Source organism: Amphichorda felina (assembly GCF_050947745.1).
Source record: "Amphichorda felina strain 45539 chromosome Unknown scaffold_8, whole genome shotgun sequence".
In the NCBI taxonomy this organism is placed as follows: domain Eukaryota; kingdom Fungi; phylum Ascomycota; class Sordariomycetes; order Hypocreales; family Bionectriaceae; genus Amphichorda; species Amphichorda felina.
Genome location: NW_028145042.1, coordinates 230,354 through 250,199, shown reverse-complemented (window position 1 = coordinate 250,199; position 19,846 = coordinate 230,354). Strand labels below are relative to the sequence as shown.

At 56.3% G+C, this 19,846-nt stretch overlaps 8 protein-coding genes across 8 annotated transcripts; 4 read left to right on the top strand and 4 right to left on the bottom strand.

Moving 5' to 3' along the window:
- Positions 1-1,156: 1,156 nt before the first annotated feature.
- ACO1O0_007758 (carbon-nitrogen hydrolase) lies at positions 1,157-2,239 on the top strand (the record flags this gene model as incomplete). Its single annotated transcript, XM_083197126.1, has 1 exon — positions 1,157-2,239. One exon carries the CDS (start codon positions 1,157-1,159, stop codon positions 2,237-2,239), a length of 1,083 nt encoding a protein of 360 aa, XP_083046594.1.
- Positions 2,240-3,398: 1,159 nt separating this feature from the next.
- On the top strand, positions 3,399-5,076 carry ACO1O0_007757 (uncharacterized protein; the record flags this gene model as incomplete). Its single annotated transcript, XM_083197125.1, has 3 exons — positions 3,399-3,818; positions 3,881-4,889; positions 4,967-5,076. 3 exons carry the CDS (start codon positions 3,399-3,401, stop codon positions 5,074-5,076), a joined length of 1,539 nt encoding a protein of 512 aa, XP_083046593.1.
- Positions 5,077-6,969: 1,893 nt separating this feature from the next.
- Positions 6,970-7,447, bottom strand: ACO1O0_007756 (uncharacterized protein; the record flags this gene model as incomplete). Its single annotated transcript, XM_083197124.1, has 2 exons — positions 6,970-7,390; positions 7,440-7,447. The coding sequence occupies 2 exons, from the start codon at positions 7,445-7,447 to the stop codon at positions 6,970-6,972; spliced, it is 429 nt and encodes a 142-aa protein (XP_083046592.1).
- Positions 7,448-7,772: 325 nt separating this feature from the next.
- ACO1O0_007755 (uncharacterized protein) lies at positions 7,773-9,297 on the bottom strand (the record flags this gene model as incomplete). Its single annotated transcript, XM_083197123.1, has 8 exons — positions 7,773-7,929; positions 8,006-8,283; positions 8,370-8,473; positions 8,537-8,609; positions 8,677-8,793; positions 8,853-8,962; positions 9,016-9,197; positions 9,257-9,297. The coding sequence occupies 8 exons, from the start codon at positions 9,295-9,297 to the stop codon at positions 7,773-7,775; spliced, it is 1,062 nt and encodes a 353-aa protein (XP_083046591.1).
- Positions 9,298-10,777: 1,480 nt separating this feature from the next.
- On the top strand, positions 10,778-12,348 carry ACO1O0_007754 (uncharacterized protein; the record flags this gene model as incomplete). Its single annotated transcript, XM_083197122.1, has 4 exons — positions 10,778-11,041; positions 11,102-11,509; positions 11,568-11,809; positions 11,934-12,348. The coding sequence occupies 4 exons, from the start codon at positions 10,778-10,780 to the stop codon at positions 12,346-12,348; spliced, it is 1,329 nt and encodes a 442-aa protein (XP_083046590.1).
- A 1,527-nt stretch (positions 12,349-13,875) lies between these two features.
- On the top strand, positions 13,876-14,256 carry ACO1O0_007753 (uncharacterized protein; the record flags this gene model as incomplete). The annotated part of the gene is made up of 1 exon (XM_083197121.1): positions 13,876-14,256. The coding sequence occupies one exon, from the start codon at positions 13,876-13,878 to the stop codon at positions 14,254-14,256; it is 381 nt and encodes a 126-aa protein (XP_083046589.1).
- Positions 14,257-14,477: 221 nt separating this feature from the next.
- Positions 14,478-15,599, bottom strand: ACO1O0_007752 (uncharacterized protein; the record flags this gene model as incomplete). The annotated part of the gene is made up of 1 exon (XM_083197120.1): positions 14,478-15,599. The coding sequence occupies one exon, from the start codon at positions 15,597-15,599 to the stop codon at positions 14,478-14,480; it is 1,122 nt and encodes a 373-aa protein (XP_083046588.1).
- A 442-nt stretch (positions 15,600-16,041) lies between these two features.
- On the bottom strand, positions 16,042-18,908 carry CNH1 (alkali metal cation/H+ antiporter Nha1 C terminus-domain-containing protein; the record flags this gene model as incomplete). Its single annotated transcript, XM_083197119.1, has 2 exons — positions 16,042-16,812; positions 16,863-18,908. The coding sequence occupies 2 exons, from the start codon at positions 18,906-18,908 to the stop codon at positions 16,042-16,044; spliced, it is 2,817 nt and encodes a 938-aa protein (XP_083046587.1).
- Positions 18,909-19,846: the final 938 nt, after the last annotated feature.

The window sequence follows — 19,846 nt, the reverse complement described above, 5'->3', positions numbered from 1 at the left end:
GCTAAAGCTTGGTTTCGATGCTCCGAATCTAGTCATCTAGCCCCGGAAATGGGGCCGAGAAAATGTGGATACACGGGCCCGGACTCGATACCAAGACTAGGTACGGATACCAACTAATACATAATAATATGTGCACAGGTAGAAGAGCCTCTGCGCCGCCTTTTCTGTCTGGTGTTACATACCAAGCTGTCATTTCAAGTTTCCCAGTGACCAGTTTGCAACAGGTGCCAATTCTGGACCTCGGGTTCATTGACTTGACCACAAAAGGACGACCACGATGACATTCTGCGGCGCAGTCGCGGGGCCCGTGGCGTTTCTTATTACGATTGAATCAACTCAAAAACTGAGCCCATGAGCTTAGACTAGTAGTTGTGGTCGTACTACTACGAGTACTGGTGCCGTTCCTAGCACGTGGCGCCAATGTCTCGGATGTTGCCCGGCACGGTCCCGCCCACAGTAGCAGCAGAGCTGAATTGAAAGCCTAGGCCTATGATGCTACGTAGTAGCAACCTTAAGATTAAATACTTAAAGCCTTGATTCTCCAGGAAATTCTACCCTTTTAACCTTCACTTACACCGCGTCAAGACCAGCGCCACACCCAGTCCCATACCTTAGTCTCAACACGGTGGCTTTATCAGTATAGGTATCGTGAAAAGGACACTCCCTCGCAGCGATGGGTGACCGTTGTACTATTCTGCGCTATCAGAATTACTCTAGCTTTGAGAGAACTACCCTAAATGACGGGTGTGTAAGGCTTCGCTCTCCCTGGGGTTCGACTCTAGGGTAGCGGCGTGGGTGTCGACTGGGCGAGACGTTGGAGATTGTGGCCGTCATAGGCTTCTGCCGGGTGTACGAGATACACGGCTGGGGACAGATGGTGAGCTCATCCAAGTCTCTTTTTTGTCTCCAAGTGTCGCTGCCGGGACGGAGCGGGTACGGCGGGTGTTGCGGGAAAACCGGAGTTTCGGGGGACATGAATCCATGATACCCCACGGGGTAATAAGTCGAATGGCAACCCCACCAGAGATGCCGGTCCAAATGATGCGAGTACACTTACGGACGAAGTTACGGTGTACAGAATCGCCTGGCCTCATAGCTCACTCAACAGTTTCCCATTCTAACCTCTCCCCCCCCTTCTTCAACGCCAACAGTCAAGATGAGCACGTCACTGCGCGTGGCCGCATGCCACGCCTCCCCCGTCTTCCTCTCGGCCAGGGACACGACCAACAAGGCCATCTCGCTGATCCAGACGGCGGCCCGCAACAAGGCCAACCTGGTCGTCTTCCCCGAGTCCTTCATCCCGGCATTCCCCGTCTGGAGCGCCGTGCGGTCGCCCGCGGAGAACCATGACCTGTTCCGGCGCATGGCCCTCGAGTCCGTGTATGCCGACGGCGACGAGATGGCCTCGATCCGCGCCGCAGCGAGGGACGCAGGCGTCATGGTCAGCGTGGGCATCTCCGAAAAAGCTCGGTCCAGCATCGCCACGCTCTACAACTCCAACCTCATCATTGGCAGCCGCGGCGACGTCCTGGTCCACCACCGCAAGCTGGCGCCCACCTTCTTCGAGAAGCTCACGTGGGCCCCCGGCGATGGCCATGGGCTGCGTGTCGCTGATACGCCGCACGGCAGGATCGGCAACCTCATCTGCGGCGAGAACACCAACCCGCTGGCCAAGTACGCCCTCGCCGCCCAGGGCGAGCAGGTGCACATCTCGACGTGGCCGGCCATCTGGCCCACCCGCCTGGCAGCAGAAGCAGCAGGAGGGGCCAACGGGGCCAACTACGACAACGTGACGGCCAACAGGGTGCGGGCTGCGGCTCACTGCTTCGAGGCCAAGGCCTTTGGGGTCCTGTGCTCGGCATTCTTCGAGCAGGGCGCTCGCGATGCCGTCGTGCGCGGATCTACCAGCCCGCAGCTGGTGCAGAAGTCGCTGGACCAGTCGCAGCAGGGCGCCACCATGTTCCTCGACCCAACCGGCGCGCCGCTCGCGGGCTGGACCGTCGACGCCGTCACGGGGGAGAGGCAGGCGAGGGACTTCCTGCAGGCCGAGGAGGGCATCCTGTATGCGGACATGAACCTGGACGACTGTATCGAGGGGAAGCAGTATCACGACATCGTGGGTGGGTATCAGAGGCTGGATGTGTTCGACGTCAAGGTGGACCGGACCCGAAGGGAGCCTGTCAAGTTTGTCGAGGTCGATCAGGCTGCGAGTGCCGGGGGGGCAGAGATTGCAGAGTGATGTATCATGTATTGTGCATCATCGCTCACCAACCCATACCCAGCTGAAAGGTGCGCTGTGGTACAGGGCCGACGGTATGGCTGTTGTTGCCTCTTTTCCTGCGTGATATCAGCAGCTGGATGTGCTCGATGCAACCCTGTGCTTACATGTACGTACTGCAGATATTTGCGGAGACACACTGGCAGTCATAAAATGACAAAATATCAAGGCACTGCTAATTAAGGGTATTGAGCCAAGCATATAACGGGTTTGTTATTACCTGACAGAACGCTTGTTTAGTGCCGCGCTTGCTATGTATAATTAGCCATCATCCATGAAACCATATTCAAAGCGTACTAGTAGGTGGCCTATCGCGCATGTGTCATTGTCTCAGCCCTACATGTAACATGGTCCCGCCGAGTATTGGTTTCCGTAGTTGGTTCCCGTGGTTGGTTCCCGTGGTTGGTTTCAACTTTCAACTTCGCGTACAGAGATCCGACTGCACCTACATGTCGTTTACTGTTCGTTGGCAAGTTCTCTCTGACCTCTCTGCGTTCCCGCTAGTTGCACGACCAGGGGAATAATCAAGGGAATATTGAATCCTATAGTCGGGACCAGCGTGCGAGGAAGAGGTTGGGAGCCTGAACACATACATGTCCTGCAGACACATGCTTCAGCCCGACGTGGCAGAGCCTGGTTGTTGCCTCGCCGTGAACAACAGAACTGTGACGGCTTCACTATGCCGGTATGGAGCATGATAGGTCGGGAGGCTACTAGGTATGCAGGACTCAGGGGGGGGGAACGGACGTGAACCTCGAAATGTGTACGCAGAGATTGGTGAACTTGACGAGGGCAGCCTGGTCGCACCCCGCTGGCCCCCGTCAGCATTTCCCACCACCATCTAAAATTACGGCGAAGTGCATACCTTGCAGTGAGGCTCTGTACAGAGGCACGATAAGCCCAATCGTCCATGGCACACTCAGCTCTGTCAGAGGTGGTCAGCCGGCGGGGGATTTCCAACAATAACTACTCCCTATACAAACAAGGCTTGCTCACTCTCTGATTGCCAAGAGACTATATAAGAACATGGCAGCATTGGCAGATGCTTTGAACTCGGTAAAACCAACCTGCCATCGTCAAAAACTCAACGCGACTGAGCCTGCGAGGTTGAGCGCCCACCATGTCAGATGGAAAACACTTCAAAGAGCTCCCACGGTGGGAGGAGATGGACTTTGGGAAAAACTGCACCGTCTGGGGCAACTTCCTCTCCAGCTTCTATCGCCGCGACCCGTGGCAGCCTGAGTATACATCATTCGGCTCTTATGACCAGACTATCGTATTATTTGTGGAGTCTTGCCCCGATGGTACTCTCTACACGGGCGAACTTGGGGAGATGACCGAGGAGGAGCAGAATGCAAAGATTTCGGAGTGGTACGCGTGGAATCTCTACGAATCCATGGACGACAACGGCATTTTCACCATTATCAACAAAACTGACCCTTTTACTATCAAACTATTCTACGAGCCCATCGAAAAATGCGTTGATGAGTACTGCAATGCAATGGAGTTCACCGGGAATCCAGACCTCACGGGAATTGGTGTAAGTCGGCGGGGCAACTCCCAGCATCTCAGCACCTCAGCATCCCAGCTCATCTCTTTCAGGTATACGCCTCCTACTACGTCGAGGCAATCCTCGCAACCCTTTACCTCATCGGTCTTACAATATGGTTTGTCGGGGAGAGGAGGAGGGAGAAGGAGAAGAAGCGCAACCGCCAGGCGGCACCCGGAGAAGCCGGCGATGGGGGCGACACCGAGGGATCCCCCAAGTCCCGTAGGCTCTCCAAGCTGAACCTCGGCAAGCGCACGCTCGACGCCTTCAGCGGAACCCTCAACGCTTTCCTCGAGGCCACCATGATCTTCAGCGTTGCCATGCTTAGCGCCGCCATCTACATCTCGGTCGAGGGCATCAAGGTCCGCCGCACGCCCGAGGGACAGCAGCTGCTGCAGTCAGACGCTCTCTACGACATGATTCTCTCCATGACTGCCGCCGGCTTCTCCGCCTTCCCCGTGCTGGTCCTGTACCCGCTCGTGGGGCGCCTCAACGGACGGCGCGGCAACAGGACGCGTAGCCATCGCACGTGGCTCCGGCGGGCGGTTGTGGGCATCATCTGGGTCCTCCTCGTGGCCGAGACGTTCCTGAGCCCGCGCGGCAACTTTGACTACGACTTCCGCCACGACAAGGAGCAGCTCGAGAGCAGCGACGAGGACCCCTGCTATGAGCGGGGCGGCAGGAAGTACTGGCAGAGCATGAAGGCGGCGCAGGTCCTGGCCATCGGGCTCCCCATACTGTGGACCGTCGTGACCTTCTTCCTGATCAAGGGGCGCTACATCCGTGACCAGTCCAGGAAAAAGATTGAGAGTGAGTCTGCCAAGCAACGGATGGAGGAGCTGGGGCCCTGGGTCAAGAGGCTACAGGTCATCTGGGATCTAGCCTTTTCCTGGGCCTGCATAGTGTTCACCTGGGGCATTCTGATCTACTTCTCCATTCTGAGGCACCAGATCCGCGAGAAGAGCAAAATGGTAGATGACCTGAACGAGTGGTCGTTTGGGCAGATCCTCGCGCTGGTGACGTGGGTGCCCATCGTGATGGAGTACCTCTACGTCTTTATCTGTGAGTTTCTATCCCCCCCCCTTCTTTATCCCCCCTTCCCTCCCGCAGCCGTGGTTGGCTAACACTGTTCAAAACAGGGGGTCTCGAGGATAGCATCAATACGCGTCTGCCACCCGGGCTCGAGGTCCATTATGTCAACCTATCACACAGAGAGGATGCCCTGACTGTGCAGCAATGGGCCACCTAGACCCGACCTTGGTTCACAGCTCGCCGCGCAAGGGGACAGCGCGAGCTTGACGGTATAGCTGGGAGCAATGAAGTTGGCCCGTGAGGGCGGCAGATAATGTCTGACTGAGGTCACTTCACTTAGAATTCGGGGGAGGGGGAGGCGAGCCTCGGGGCAAGAATTTGTTACAAGGTTTGCCATGACCATGGAGTTGTAACTGGAATCTTTTGAATGTATCTGGGGAAATTGTAACGAAGGAGGAGAGACGTGTTACGGCGCCTGGGGACAACTAATATTCGCGTCACATAGAGCCCATAACAGCAGGACTTGTAACGAGTTCAAGGGCACCGGCGACTCGTGAGGAGGGGATTGTGACCTCGGGGTGCCTTCTCACAGTTGAGGGGATGATAAGACCAGAAAGGCCCCTGCTTCATGTCTTTGCCCTGGTAGATAGAATGCAGCTCGCCAGGTGACCAGGTTTGCGGGGGGTTGGTTCATGTTGTTGGTCGCATGCAGGAGAAAGAGGGGGTTCCCAATAATACTAGTAGTCACTTTTCCAATCTCCATACCAAGAAGTCTGGCTCACTGGTTACCAGGGCCATGCTATAATGACATGGACGACGCCTGAAGCTTTCCAAAATAACCTGCCACCACCAACCGTTTGCCCCAACCGAGTGTTTCGGAGTCTCCAAGGTTTGCCCATCATATCGGATGGAGTCCATTTCACAGAACTCCCGCTCTGGGAGGACATGGACCTTGGGGCGCAACTGTACAATATGGGGCAGTTTTATCACAAGTATTTATAGGCCCGATCCATGGGATCCTGAGAGAGGGTGGCCATTCGGGTCTTATGCTGCTGTTACTCAACTGTTCTACGTATCCTCCCCAGACGGCACATTCGAGGAGGGTAGGATTGGGGACCTAACCATGGAAGAAACGATGGCAAAAATCAGGCAGTGATATGTGTGGAATGCCTTCAACAACAGAAACATCAGTAAAATCGTGGATCATAATATGATCTACGGACCCGCCGATAAATGTCCCACAGAATACTGCGCTGCTCAGGGGTATTTTGGAAACACAGATCTGACGGGCATCGGGGTGAGTTGACCACCCTGCCTGGCACACAATACCTCTCGCGGCTGCTCACTTTGTTCTCTAGATCTTTGCCTCCTACTATGTTGAGGCAAGCCTCGCTACCCTCGACCTCATTGCCTTCACGATATCGCACCTCAGAGGCTTCAGGAAGCATTTCAAAGCAGACAGGGGTAAACACCAGCCGCTGGGGAGCGAAGCCGACGACTCGCCTCCTCACACGAGCAACAAGCCAAGATCCGCCTCGCCGGCCCTCTCCCGGCGCACTTTCGACGCCTTCCGCGGCTCCCTTGACTCATTCCTCGACTCAGCTATCATCTTCAGCATCCCCATTTCTCGGTCGGCGAACCTGGTTCCAGAAATGGCAGTACATGTGGGACTTGCTGGTTGCCTGGGTCTGCATGCTGCTCGCCTGGGGTATCCTGGGCTACTTCACCAAGCTGAGGGACGATGTCCGCGACAGATCGGGGACCCTGGACGAGCAGAACGAGTGGACGTTTTGGGTAGATCCTCTCTCTGGTGAGGTGGGCGCCCGTCGTGTTTGAGTACCTCTACGCCTATTTCTCTGGGTTACGCTTGTTTCCTCGGATTGCCTGATAGTGACCTGGGAAATCCTGAACTGCATTGCCAGACTAAGGAACGCGATTGGTGGCAATTGCGAACGTGTTAGACGAGCAGGACAACTGGAAATTTGGACAGTTCCTCGCGCTGGCGACGTGGATTCCTGTTGTAGCTGAGTGGCTCTACATATTCCTCTGTGAGTTTCCCCCCTTGCTCTGCCGCCCAGGGAAGCCATGTCGCTCGCCGCACGATCCAAACCTACAGGTTCAGAACCACATGGTACGACTTCCAGTCCCCCTTCTCCAAACACTCCCCCTCATGGATAGACTGCGGCTCGCCCGGATCCGCGACGACGCAGCCCTCGTGCTTGTACACGACGGCCTTGTGGATTGTGTCGTCGGACTCGAGCCAGCAGTAGTCGCTCGTCGTGCCGGCCTCGAAGTTGAGGCAGTCTGTGGCCTCGAATTCGGTGCCCTGGGCGATGACGGTGCCGTCGTCGCAGGACGAGCCGCAGTAGAAGGTCCACTCGGTGGCTGCGGCTGCGGAAAAGAGCACCGTGAGGGTTGCGACGAGCTGCATGGTGATCTCACGGGGTCGGGCGTGTGGGGTCTTATGGTCAGATATAATCGTGTAAGTCCCGGTGGCTAATTGTGTGATGAATATGGGGCGAGGGGAAGTGCTTGCAATTCGGTTTAATAATTAGGGATCTCGGGATTCTAATTAGAAACATAGACATCTAAATGGTCATGGGAAAAAGGGGCTTGTTGGCATTTAAATACCCCAAGTCGTACAACTCCTGCAAACCAATGCAGCATAAAGCCAAGACCATTTCTCAGAGCTCTCGGGTCTCGGCCTGATTCCCAACTTCCTGGTTCTACCCGGTTCAAATCGAGCATCCCAAATAAGCATGAGGATCACGCACACTAATACGCTTAGAGTAAGGTTTACCGGTGAAACAATGCAATGCACTCCTTGTGTGCGTATTTTATCTGTAAGTACGGGTGATACGCACAGGAAGGTAGTATGCGTATTGCCCAAAGGGTTGTAACCCAGAAACACGCTCAGTTCTTGGACGGCAGCATGGAGCTGAAGAGGGTGGGCTTGGAGTCGACTTCCAGCACATCGCGAACCTCCTCATCGATGTTGTCCAAGAATCTCTTCTCGTCCCACTTGGGCTGCCACCCAATCTTGTATGCGTTCACGGGGGCAATAGTCGCGCTTGAGCTCGCAGTTAGACATGATCATCAAGTCCACCATAGTGACGGGGACGGAAAAGAAGAAGGGATCTGCATACCTGGCGGTGCCCATGGCCCGGACGTGCAGCCGCGGAAATCCAAGAGCGTCAGCGGCCTCATCGTAGCTGGGCCACGTCTTGACCTCGGGCGAGTCCACGAGTCCACGCGCATACATGGCCTCGGCGAGGCGCTTCGTGATGGTCCACCACGAGGTTTGGTGGGACATGGCAAAGTAGTAGCCCTTCTCGCCGCTGGGGATGGGCTCCTTGAGCAGGATCTTCTCCACGAGCAGGGCATACAGCTCGGCCAAGTCGGAGATGTGCGCTGCGGGGGACGCCTAGGTATCAAAAAGCATTAGTATTTGCAAGTTTGCATCATGTGCAGGATTCTGCTTTTCTTCTCAGGTCATGGCTGCAAACTTACACCATCCTTGTCGAAGATGTAGACGGTCCTTTTCTCCATGGCGGCCCGAATGTTGGCCGGGATATTCACCGACACCTTTCTGCCGGAGCCGGAGCCTCTTCCATCTGTTGAGAAAGAGAAACGGGTGAGCCATAATGGAAATCAACAGGAGGCCGGGGGACACGTACAGACGTTGGGTACCGCGACGTTGAAGCTCTTGATACCCAGAGCCTTGGCTCGTTCGGCAAGGAGAATATTGGTCTTGTCATGAAGATTAGTATATTGGTCTCAGCGGTATGACGAGTGGGAGGCTGGGTTGTTGACGTACCTGTCGAACCGGGTGAGGTCCCCCAAGCTCCTTTTCCTTGGTAAATACATCGTCCGTGTCGGCGATCTCTCCGTGTGGCCAACCGCCGTCCACGGAGAAGAGGGTGGTAATCGAGGACTAGCACAGGCTCAGTGAGTACGTAGTTCATCGAACACCGGGGGCATTGGCAAACTCACATGCACGAAAGACGTCTCCCCACTGATCTTCTGACGCTCACCAAGGGCATTGATGAGGTTGGCGACGAGACTCGGATGGGAAGAGCTTGCGGTATGGACGATGATGTCAACTGTAGTAGTGTATAAGTCAACTGGTCCTAAGACTAGAGTGCCTTTGACATACTCGAATTTGAAAGAATGGCTGCTTTCACAGAGTTTTCGTCGTTGAGATCGACGAGGATGGCGTTGACGCCGAGCTTTGACAGAGTCTGGACTTGGTCTGCCGATCGAGCGGCTGCGCTGATGCTGGCCGACTTGATGGGCCCGTCAATACGGGAGATGAAATTGGCAACAATCGAGCCTCCGCTATGAGCATGTTAGCATTGAACGCCGAGTCGAAACTCTCCTACCATGATGCGACGTACATGTAGCCGGCGGCGCCGGTGATGAGAATGTTCTTGCCCATGGTGGTAAGTTGTAAGTTGCAAGTGGTATAGTGGTATTCGTGTTAGTCTGTGTAGGTAAATGAGCTGTGAGTCTTGGTTGTTTGGGATACAGAGGCAGTCTCGTGTCTCCGAAGGGAGAACAAAACTGCTACTTATAACATGATTCTACAATTCCTGGAGAGTCTGCAAATATCCCACAGTTGGTAATACCAGTATTGACGCGATTACGAATTTCCATGGTGTTCTCGGACTTTGGAGGCACAGTCAACGTCGAAGTGGGTACACGATGCATCCTTGCTGCCAAGCATGGAGTTGTAAGTGGTGAATGATAACCCCGGAATCCCGCGCACTCCGCAAGAGCCCGTGAGACTCCGTCAAAAGTCCGTTGTGGGGGAGCTGACAGCAGCAACTGACAAGTGGTCGCCACCATTTGTCAGACGCAAGCGTGGCCAGAGTTCTTCACTGTTCAATGGTGGGATTATGCATACGGCTATCCATCCGTCTGGAAAGCAACGCCATGCAAGATGGAATCCCGCGGAGACAGCCTCAATGAGAAGCCAAAGAGCCGCCCGGCCATTTCCCGTCGCTCAGTAAGATGAACTGTCGTCCCCCGCTTAGCGATCATCAGCCGCGTACGCTGACATCCGACCAAACAGTGTGATCAGTGTCGTGCTCGCAAGGTTCGACCTCCCAACCGCCCACTAACCATTCCCAGAAGACTGCACATGTCCCTGGGGGAGAGAGCAAAAGTCTAACAAGTCCCGTTCGGGTAGGTTGCCTGCGACAGGGCCTCGCCTTGTTCCAACTGCCTCTCAAGCCGGCTTGATTGCACCCACAGCTCCGTCTCCACCTCCGTGACGCCCAAGCAGAGGGTCCTGATATCTGCACAATAGTACGTCAAGCTCACGCGGTTCTTTCATGTCTTGATTCCCACGGGTAGGTCGTAGTAACATGGGCCTGTGCCATTAGTGAGCGGAAAATAGACGACATTGCCAAGGGCGTTGATGGAATCAAACTTCTTCTCCAGGGGCTCAATGTGTCCACAGACACAAACACAAACCAACCCAGGAGCAGCTCCATACCGAAATACAGCCACACCGACTCTGCAGGCACTGTCACAGAGAACCGGCCAATCTCTGTATCTTCCGCCGAGCCCCAATGGGACCATTCACCCCTCATTATCGACTTTGTAAAAGCCGTCGTCGATGATGGAACCTCACGGGGGGTCCAACCCGAGAATAACCAGATCCTCTCGTCGTTGAAAAGTCTTGTGCATAGCTTGGACAACCCATCGTCTGCTCAGAACCTCCCTTTACCAGCTGCTAACGCTGCGAATTCGTCGCCTCATCTTTCAATGCCTCCCCTGGAAGCGGCCGTGGCGATCCTCCGGTGGGCCAAGGGTGGGTTCGAACGCTCACATACATGTACCAGTGGGAGTATTTTCCAAAGAAGCTGACACCAGAGATATTGAAAGATCACGAATTCTATACTAGAATCACCATGTTTGCAAACATCCTCCCGCTGGAGCGCTTCGCCGACATTTGCCGCAAAGTGTACTTTGCCGTGGACGACTACAGCCAGATCGACTTCATCCTGGCCAACGGGTACCTGTCCTGCATATTTGGCGAGCACGGCATAGCTACGGGGAGCAAAGTCTACGACGAGTATTACCTCTGCTGCCGGGAAAACCTCCATAGCACTCTTTTGCGCCTCCCACTTCTGCTGCCTCCGTCGATGGAGACGATTGGCGCATTGACGCTTGGGGTAAGCTGCGCGGAAAACAAGACTGGCGAAACGTAGACGTCCCTCTGATTTTGATCCCAGGCTTTCAACTCTATCGAGAACTCCAAAGCCACATTGGCCTGGACCTTCATATCGACTGCCGCAGATTTCTGCCAGAGGCTAGGCTATCACCGCGTGCGCTCCTCCACGGAAGCCGACGAGTCCCTACGGGCCGCCCAGGAGCGTCTGTTTTGGACCGTGCATAGGCTGGAAAAAGGCCTCTCGCTCCGATTCGGACGTGCTTCCAATATTCGCGATGCCGAGATCACGCTTCCTATTGGGCCAGACAGCCCACGGGCGAGGAGGCTGTCAAGGCTTCAGGGAAATGCCCACGACCAGCTTTACAGCCCCAGGGGCTTATCACAGCCAGCTGATCAACGCAAACTGCTGGCCAAGACTCTCGCTGAGGAGCTGCGAGGACTGATCAACGAAACACACGTGGAGATCTCGGTAAGTGCATATTTTCGTCATCGTCCCCTCTGGCACAATAGCTGACGGGTAGTTACAGAATGTCACCGAGCAGGTCTCAAGGGAGCCGTTGCGACTCCTCTACCTGCAATGTGACCTAGTCTGTCAATCGTCGTTACTCTCACTGATCCTCAGGGCCACTGATTCTGGTTCAACCTCGATGGACGGTGTGACCGAAGAATATGTCGAGGTTGCTCGGGAGACACTGGACATGCACCATCGATGTATGACGGCTTTGGGCAACTGTGGTAGTCCACTCATGGTAACTCAGTACATGAACTGGTATGTTGATCTCCCATATTTGACTGCCAGTCTTTGGCATCCTTTTTTTTTTTTCCATCATTTACTGTGTATGGCGCCGCAAATCATCATCGGTGAGTTAGGCTAACCAAAGCGCATCAAACAGGGCAATTCTGCAGATCCCTTTCGTCTCGTTCAGCATCCTCTTCACTCGCACCATTCAGCTCCTGGACCTTATCGAGCTGGCCCGTCTGGAGAATTTCTCCGCCTCGTTGCAGCCCGACGCGTCGTCATCTTCTTCTCCCGAGTCGACAACACATCCCTCCCGGCTGTATAAGCTCCTCTGCCAGGCTGCGCGGATGTACATCACCTCCAACATCCAAACGCCCCCGGGCACGGAGGCGTCGACGTTGGTGCAGCACTTGCCAACAGATGTTTTCGAAGGGTTTTCTTTTGTCAACTTTGGGGAGGGGGCAAACGGGGACCCAGCGGCGAGCGACCCCAGCCCGTATGGGCTGAGCGACTGGTATTACGGCAACCAGCAACTGATGCAGCTGCTGGACGAAGACATGATGTTCTGATTTCTTGTAATAGCGGTGTAGTTGGGTATGACCGGAATACGAGTTGGTTGGTGATGGCCCCCCGTGAGCCCTCCTGGATGTCCTCACTGAGGCCTGAGCCTATGATGATGTCGGCCTCTCAAGTTGACGACTGACTTCACGAAACGACCAACAGGTGGAGTTTGGTCTGTGCTGTCGGGACTCAGGACCAGCTACTTACTTACCTCTTACGAGTATCATATATGTCACCATGTGCCTAAGCGCTTACTCGATCGGACACCTATTTTTAGCACCTGCTCAATCGAGCTTCACCAAGCACCACTCGGAGATTCAGTCTCTCAATACGGAGTGCGCATAATGTATCAAGGCCAATAAAAGCGGGTAACGTGAGACATAAACCAGTACGAATAGCTATTCCACTTTTGTACGGATGTGAAAGAAAATACGTGTGCGTAGCACGGGATGCTCCGTTCGACTGCGCAGCAGCATGAATCGGTGCCTTACGGGGCTCAGCACGCGGGCCGCATAGCTGCCGAAACAAACGTATTGTTCTCACTGGATGTGCCGTTTGTCTTGACTCTTGTTTGTGCTGGTGATCGGCACTGACGCTCGGCTATTCCGCATTGGTGCGCCTCGTACGCCATGAATAGCACGTTTACGAGCTGGTTTGTTGGTCCTGTCCCGTGTCTCATCCGTATCGAATGCCCCGCAAACAGCCAGCAGTGGCCACAACTGCTCCCTGGGAGCCCTGGGGGTCCTGGGGGTCCTGAGGGTCCTGGGCGCAGCATAATACCGTAGTACGAGACCTACGAGTACCGGAATAACGCTGCAGTGAGTCGATCAGTGCATCCAGCCCATCAGTGCATCACTGCATGCCGGGGAGGCTGGGGACTCCTCGTTTCGGAGAGATTGGCGAATATATAACACATGATTGGGCAGATGCTGGTTTCACTGGGGCCTCGTATCGAAGCGCCAGTCGCCAGATAAATCAGATCCCTCCCAGGACCAGACAGCCAGACAGCCAGACAGCCAGACAGCGAGACGGTCAGACGGTGACCCAGCCACAGCTAAACCAGGAAGCAAACCCAGGTTCCTGGTAAACGACGGCATTTCCATTGGGCCCATTGGGCTGCGCCTGCCAATCTTGCATCACCCCCAGGCGGTGAGAATAGCACCGAGCATGTCGTGGTTGGCCGACACTGGCGCAACGAATTATACTCGCACTGCTTTTGTACCTACGTGGTACGCAGTACCATGTAGTTAGTACGTAGTATCCCTACCACTGGCAACAACACACGACTGGAATCCGACAGCCCAACTCCACGTAGCACGCGACGATCATCAAAGCTCGCCTGTGTCTAAGCCAAGACGGAGGATATATAAGGGCCCCGTGCTGGCGTCCTGGAATTCTGCCATCTCCTCATCCACTCTTCAGCCTTCACAGCCTTCACAGCCTTCACCACCAGCTCACCACCGCTCACCACGGAACATACACCGTCGACTCTCCAGTCTTCCAACACACCAAAACCGCCATCACCACCAGACACCATGAAGTTCACCACCATCTCCGCCCTCGTCGGCCTCCAGGCCATGGTCGCCTCCGCCCACACCTGCAACGTCAAGACGACACACCGCGTGCCCCACGACGCCTCCAAGCCCGCGCAGTCGTGGGCGCACTACTACAAGGACGCCCAGGAGTTCGGCACCATCCGCCTCTACGAGGTCAGCTGGCCCGTCGAGCCCGACACCATCATCTCCTTCCCCAACGGGCCGCGCTTCCTCTACAACGTCAACATGGACCCGGATGTGCGCCGCTGCGAGGTGCGCCGCGACCAGGGCGGCGGCAACCCCCGTGGCAACAAGATTGCCGAGACGGACAAGGGCGACTACACCGAGTACAACTGCTACGTCATCAACGTCGACTGCTGAGCGTGACAGAACGGTCTTGTCATTCACATTGGAGTATGGGGGAATGATGGGGGAAGATTGGACTGGATATTCATCCATGGGAGGAGTGTCGGGCAACCATGGCTGGATCGGGGGGGGGGGGCTAGACATACAGACTGGATGCACTATATACCTATACACATTAATTTAGACAGATTCCCACTTGACGCCATTGATGCCACCATCTAAATCTTTATCCATTCCTATACGACTGGTAGATGATTCACCACCCGACTACTCTTGCCAACCCTCCCCGTCATCACCCTCGACCCAGGAGCAACACCCTCCCCCATTCTAACCCTCCTCCTCCCCCCCTTCCTCCTCAACCCCGGTATGCGCCGCAGGAGAGATGCAAGGAACCCGCCGTCCTTCTTGGCCTCCTCCGCGCTAATCATATGCCCCTCCTCCAGCGTGTAGTTGCAGAACGCCCCAAAGTCGTCCCACACCTTGACCTCCCTGGACAGCCGCCGCGCGTCAATCAGGTCCACAATGTTCACCAGCTTCGTCTTCAGCAGCCTCTTGCACTCGTCGATGGACTCGCTGGGCACCAGCCCCACCTCGCGGCACAGCTCCTGGTACCCCATCAGCTTCTCCCGCCAGGTGAGCTCCCCCTTCGCTTCTTGCCTTCCTCCTCCTCCTCCTCCTCCCCCTCCTCCCCCTCTCTGCTGTGACGGCTGCGAAAAGTAGTGCGTCTTGATCTCCTCGCGCATCGCAATCGTGCGCTCCCGCGTGTACGCCTGCGACCCGGGGGCCCAGTTCTGCGACGACGCGAGGCGCCGGAACTCGTCGTCGAACGACGCGCCGTCGTCCGGCGTGAAGTTTCCAAACTTGGCAAAGTGCGATGAGGATGCCGATGCCGGAGGTGGTGGTTGGGGCACGTTCAGGCGCTCTTCTGAGAGATCGTTGTGGTGGCCTGACAGCGCGTCCTGCTGGCGGCGGCGGTGGTCGGGTATGCAGTCTTCGATCTGGATGACAGGTAGTGGGATGCTCTGGTGCTCCTCTGTGGGTTCATCGTCGTCTTCGTCGTCGAATTGGAGTTCTTCATATTTGACAAAATGGCATTCCGACGACGGCGGCAGTGGGACGTTTCGATGCTCCCCCATGAGCTTATCCTCGTGGGATGGCGCGTCATCGTTGGAAGTGGACGCAAGATACACTTGAGATGATGGCGGTGGCCGCGAGATACCGAGGTGCTCCTCTACAAGTTCGTCGTCAGATGACGCGTCGTAATCGTTGGGTGTGAATTTGTCCAACTCGTCAAAGCGGCATTGCCCTGACGGCGGCGGCGGCATGCTCAGGTGCTCTTCTGTGAACGACATCGTCATGGCTCTGGGTGGTAGGTTTGGTCGTGAGAACCTACAAAGGCCTGGGAAAGAAAAGTCCAGGTTGGTTTAGTGATGGATGAGTATGAAGTCGCCTCAAAGCCCTGGAATCGAACCGCGATCTCACGCGTCTTCCCATGTATAATTTCTTTTTCGGTGTTTCCCACGAGTTGCCGCTCCTCCACCCCCACTCATCTTGCAGAGTGAGGGGGGACGGACTCTGACGAGTATACGTAGGTAAGCGTACTTCATACATATGAATCCACGCTGCTGGATTTCCTCACCATGTTGGACTGATCGGTCAGCGCTTTATAGAATGCTGATTCAGATTCGATGAAATGCTATACTATATAAGGTATATATGTCATATATGCCATGCATGCAAAAGTCTACGCCAAAAACATGCCGCTTTTATGCTGCTATGCATCTACGCCTCCTCTTATAATCACCTCCTCCCTCTCTCGGGCTCCGCAAACCGGATCCTCATCCCCGACGCTGCCCTCGACTCGTCGTCGCTCTCCTCCTCATCATCACCCATCCCCAGCGCCGCTTCCCGCCTCCTCCTCTCCGCCGGCGTCTCGACATCCTCCTCATCATCCCCCTGCGTCGCCAGGACAGCCAGCCTCCTCCTTCGCTCCGCCGCCGTCTCACCCGTCTGTTCCGACGGCTTCGGGCTGTGAGGCATGGGTGCCTCCTTGGACGTGGAGGCCTTGGTTTCTGTGCTGGGTGGGTGCTCGAGGACCCGCGGCACGCCAGTCGCCGTCTCTTCCTCCTTTGCCATGGATGCCATGGACTTGACGCGCTGCGAGGCGCTCGACTGCGCAATGACTTGCTTCCTCGTCTTGGCATCAAGCTTCTGCACCTCGCGGATGAAGTCCTCCTTGTTCATGCGCTTGCCCTCGCCCCCGATGGTGAAGCGGATCTTCTTGTCGTCCTCGTCAGCGGCCGCCGCCGCACTGCTCGGCTCGCCCTTCTCCGGGACGCCGACAAAGCGCGTCCAGCCGGCGCGGGATGGGACCTTGGCGGCAGGGGCGCTGCCGCTCGCTTCTCCTTGCTCTTCGGTGGGCGGGGGTGGTGCGGGTGCATTCTTGGGGGCGAGGCTGCCGAGTCCCATGTATTTCAGGCTGGTATTGAGCATGTCGCCCTGGCCCTGGGGTTTCTGTGATGGGATCTCGTAGGTCTTGACGACCTCACCGTCCTCGTCCTCGACAATAATCTGTTTCCCGTTAGTGTAAGCTTCAAGTTGAAGAGAGCAGATTTACGCACCGTGTTGCCAAACTGATAAGCCCGAGCAGGCTCGTGCCTCCGAGTCGACTTCTCCTTGGCCTTGCGCTTCTCCACCTCAGTTGAGTACATGTCGGTGACCTTACGCCGCAGGCCACCAATGGTCCATGGCTTGACCTCGGCCCTGGCCGCGGTAGCAGGTACGGGAAGCTCCTCCTTGCTGGTCCCGAGGCTCGGCTGGACATCTAGAACATCGCCTTGTTCGTTCTCAAACACCAGCTCATTGCCCTCCTCGTAGACCTGAACGCGAGGAGGCGGAGATTGTGGCCGCGACTGTGGCCGCGATTGGGGCTGCTCAGCCTGCGGGCTCGGTCCTGATGCTGCGGCCTCCCTGTCACCGAGGTCGTCGCTGTTCGGGGAGGATCCCGAGCCCTCAGCCTCTGTTGGAGTGGCTCCCTGGGACTGCGGGAAGATGGCCGACTGCGTGATAGGGCCGCCGGCATCATCATCCTTCTTGGACTTGCGTCTCCGAGACACCAACGATGACGCCCTGCTGCCCTGCCGCGATCCATCGTCTTCCCTTCTCCGACGCAGGAAGCCACCCGGTGGGGCCAGTGTTCCCGCAGGGAAGTCGGGTTCCTTCTCGTCGAATGATGCTTCGGACATCTTAGCCTGAGATCGGGAGGTCGAGGAGATCCTGGGGAGTCGGTTCATCCATGAGGGGCCGTCCTCGGGCGCTGCCGTGTACGACATGGTCAGGGACAGGGTGTTGATGCGCTTGCCGAGGGTGAAGACGGCAATCGATGATCCGTGAACAAGAATGGACGTGATGACCATGAATGTGACGATTGGCCAGACCAGATAGATGAGATTGAACTCGGGTGAGTCTGACGGGGGGAGGCGAGCCAAAGGCACCGGCTCCCCATGCTCAAGCTCAGCTCGAGCGAGGATGGCCACAAAGATGGCACCCACACCGATGGGGCCAAAGTGGCCGGCAAAGAGCGCCTCTCGCCATGTTCTCACATCCGGTATGAATGGTTTGAGAGCCAGCATAATGGGTATACGTCGGAAGAGGAGCACAAAGATGGCAATGACGACGAGGCGCCATACGGTGAGGCCCTCGACGCCGCTGTTGTACTGCTCCCAGGGAATGATGGTGCCGAGGTAGACAAAGTAGGTCAGGTTGAGCAGCAGGTCAATGACGTTGGAGACGTGGGACTCCTCCGTCTTCTCGCCGAACCAGCCGTCGTTGGAGAAGCCGACTCCGGCAGCGAATCCGACGAGCAAGTCATCCAGGCCCAGAATACTACCAGAGCCCGCGCAGAACAGAGCGACGACAAAGTAGAAGACGAGGAAGCTCTCTCGATCGATCAGCTCGCGCTGCTCAGCGTATTTTATACCGTGGCGAGCAATGTAGCCGACGAGGAAGCCGTAAACGGCGCCAAAGATGCACTCGTAGAGGATGACATAGACAACAAAGTGGAGACTGACCTCGCCGGCGTTGCGGTGGAACTTGATGAGGTAGAGGGAGAGGTAGACAAAGGGGAAAGCCATGCCGTCGTTGCAACCAGACTCGGCGGAGAGCAGGTCCCTCAGATGCTTGGGGACGCGCTTGGCGAAGTTGCCCTTGCCAACAACCGAGGAGGCCAGGACGGGATCGGTGGCCGTGATGCAGGCAGCGACAACCAAGCTGTCCAGCCAGTCAAATGGGGGAATCATCCAAAAGAGGAACAGGCTGACAATGAGCCAGCCAAACATCATGACGGGGATCAGCAGGATTACGACGGAGCGCCAGTGGCGCTCCATGTAGAAGCGAGGCAGTTCGACACCGACGGCGAAGCACTGGACGACGAGGACTATACGGGAGAACTCGATGGTGACAATGTCGGTGGAGCCCCAGCTGTTGGGGTCGATGAGGTTGGCGGCATGGGGGCCGAAGATGACGCCGCAGAGTGTGGCGACAGTGGCCTCGCCAATGTACATGCGCTCCTTGATAAAGGAGGAGCACAGCATGAAGAGCGAGGTGAAGCCGCCGAGGATGATGTAGACCAGGTGAGGGTCTGTGATGTCAAGGTGCGACCAGGCCATGGTGACGGCGGTGGAGCGTCTGCCCCAAAAACTGAACGCGTCGGCAGTGTCGGCACGGGGCTCTCGATCGGTCGACGTTGGAATTGAAGGTGTTGACGATGGGGGAAATGCAGGGCGGACGCGGCGAGAAAGAGATTGACTATAGTTGCCGGTGGCGATTGCGCGTGAGGTGGTCGCGAGTCAGGCGAAGCTAACAAGAATCAACAAGCAGGCGCCTGGTAAAGCAGAACGACGTCACTGGCAGGAAAATGCCAGCAGCTGAGTTGCGCGACGGGAAAAGAGAGACAATTGGAGCACAAAGGCTCAGGATTGACACAAGACCCCCAGAATGGATTGGCCAGGGCTCCGCGAGGTCAAGAATGGGCTCGGGGGCGAGGGAGTTGGTCGGGGGTCGACTCAACTTCTCAAAGCCAGGTGCTCGAGGGAGAGTTGGAGGGCGGTGATGACATCGCCAGAAGAGAAGAAAAAGTTCGAGCCCGTCCACGCGGCCCAGCCGTTGAGCGGTTTCGCTAGCGACTAATCACTATCAGTGAAGCCAAATTGGGGGGGCGGTCCCGCTGTGGCAGGATCCATCGCCGAGCGTGTGATGGGCCAGATGGCAGGGCGGCGAGGGCATCGACGTGAGGTACGCGCCAAGACGTGTCAAGTGGGAGGTGCCGAGTGTACCGAGGTGGGGCTGTTTGCGACGCCGCTTTAGCCGTGGCCGGATATTCGGAACTGGACCTGGTCGCTCCTGCTGAAGCCCTGCTTGTGGGCGCGGGATACGACGGGGGGAGGCGGGGAGGGCCATTGAACAAGTCAATTGTGTGCTGGACGATGTCGAGATGATCATGGCAATTTCAATTGCAAAGACTGGGATGATTGTAAAGTGAATTTTCCGGTGGGCTGCTGCACGTTTACCATGTGCAACCAGTCCTGGGATGGCCTCGCGTAGGGCG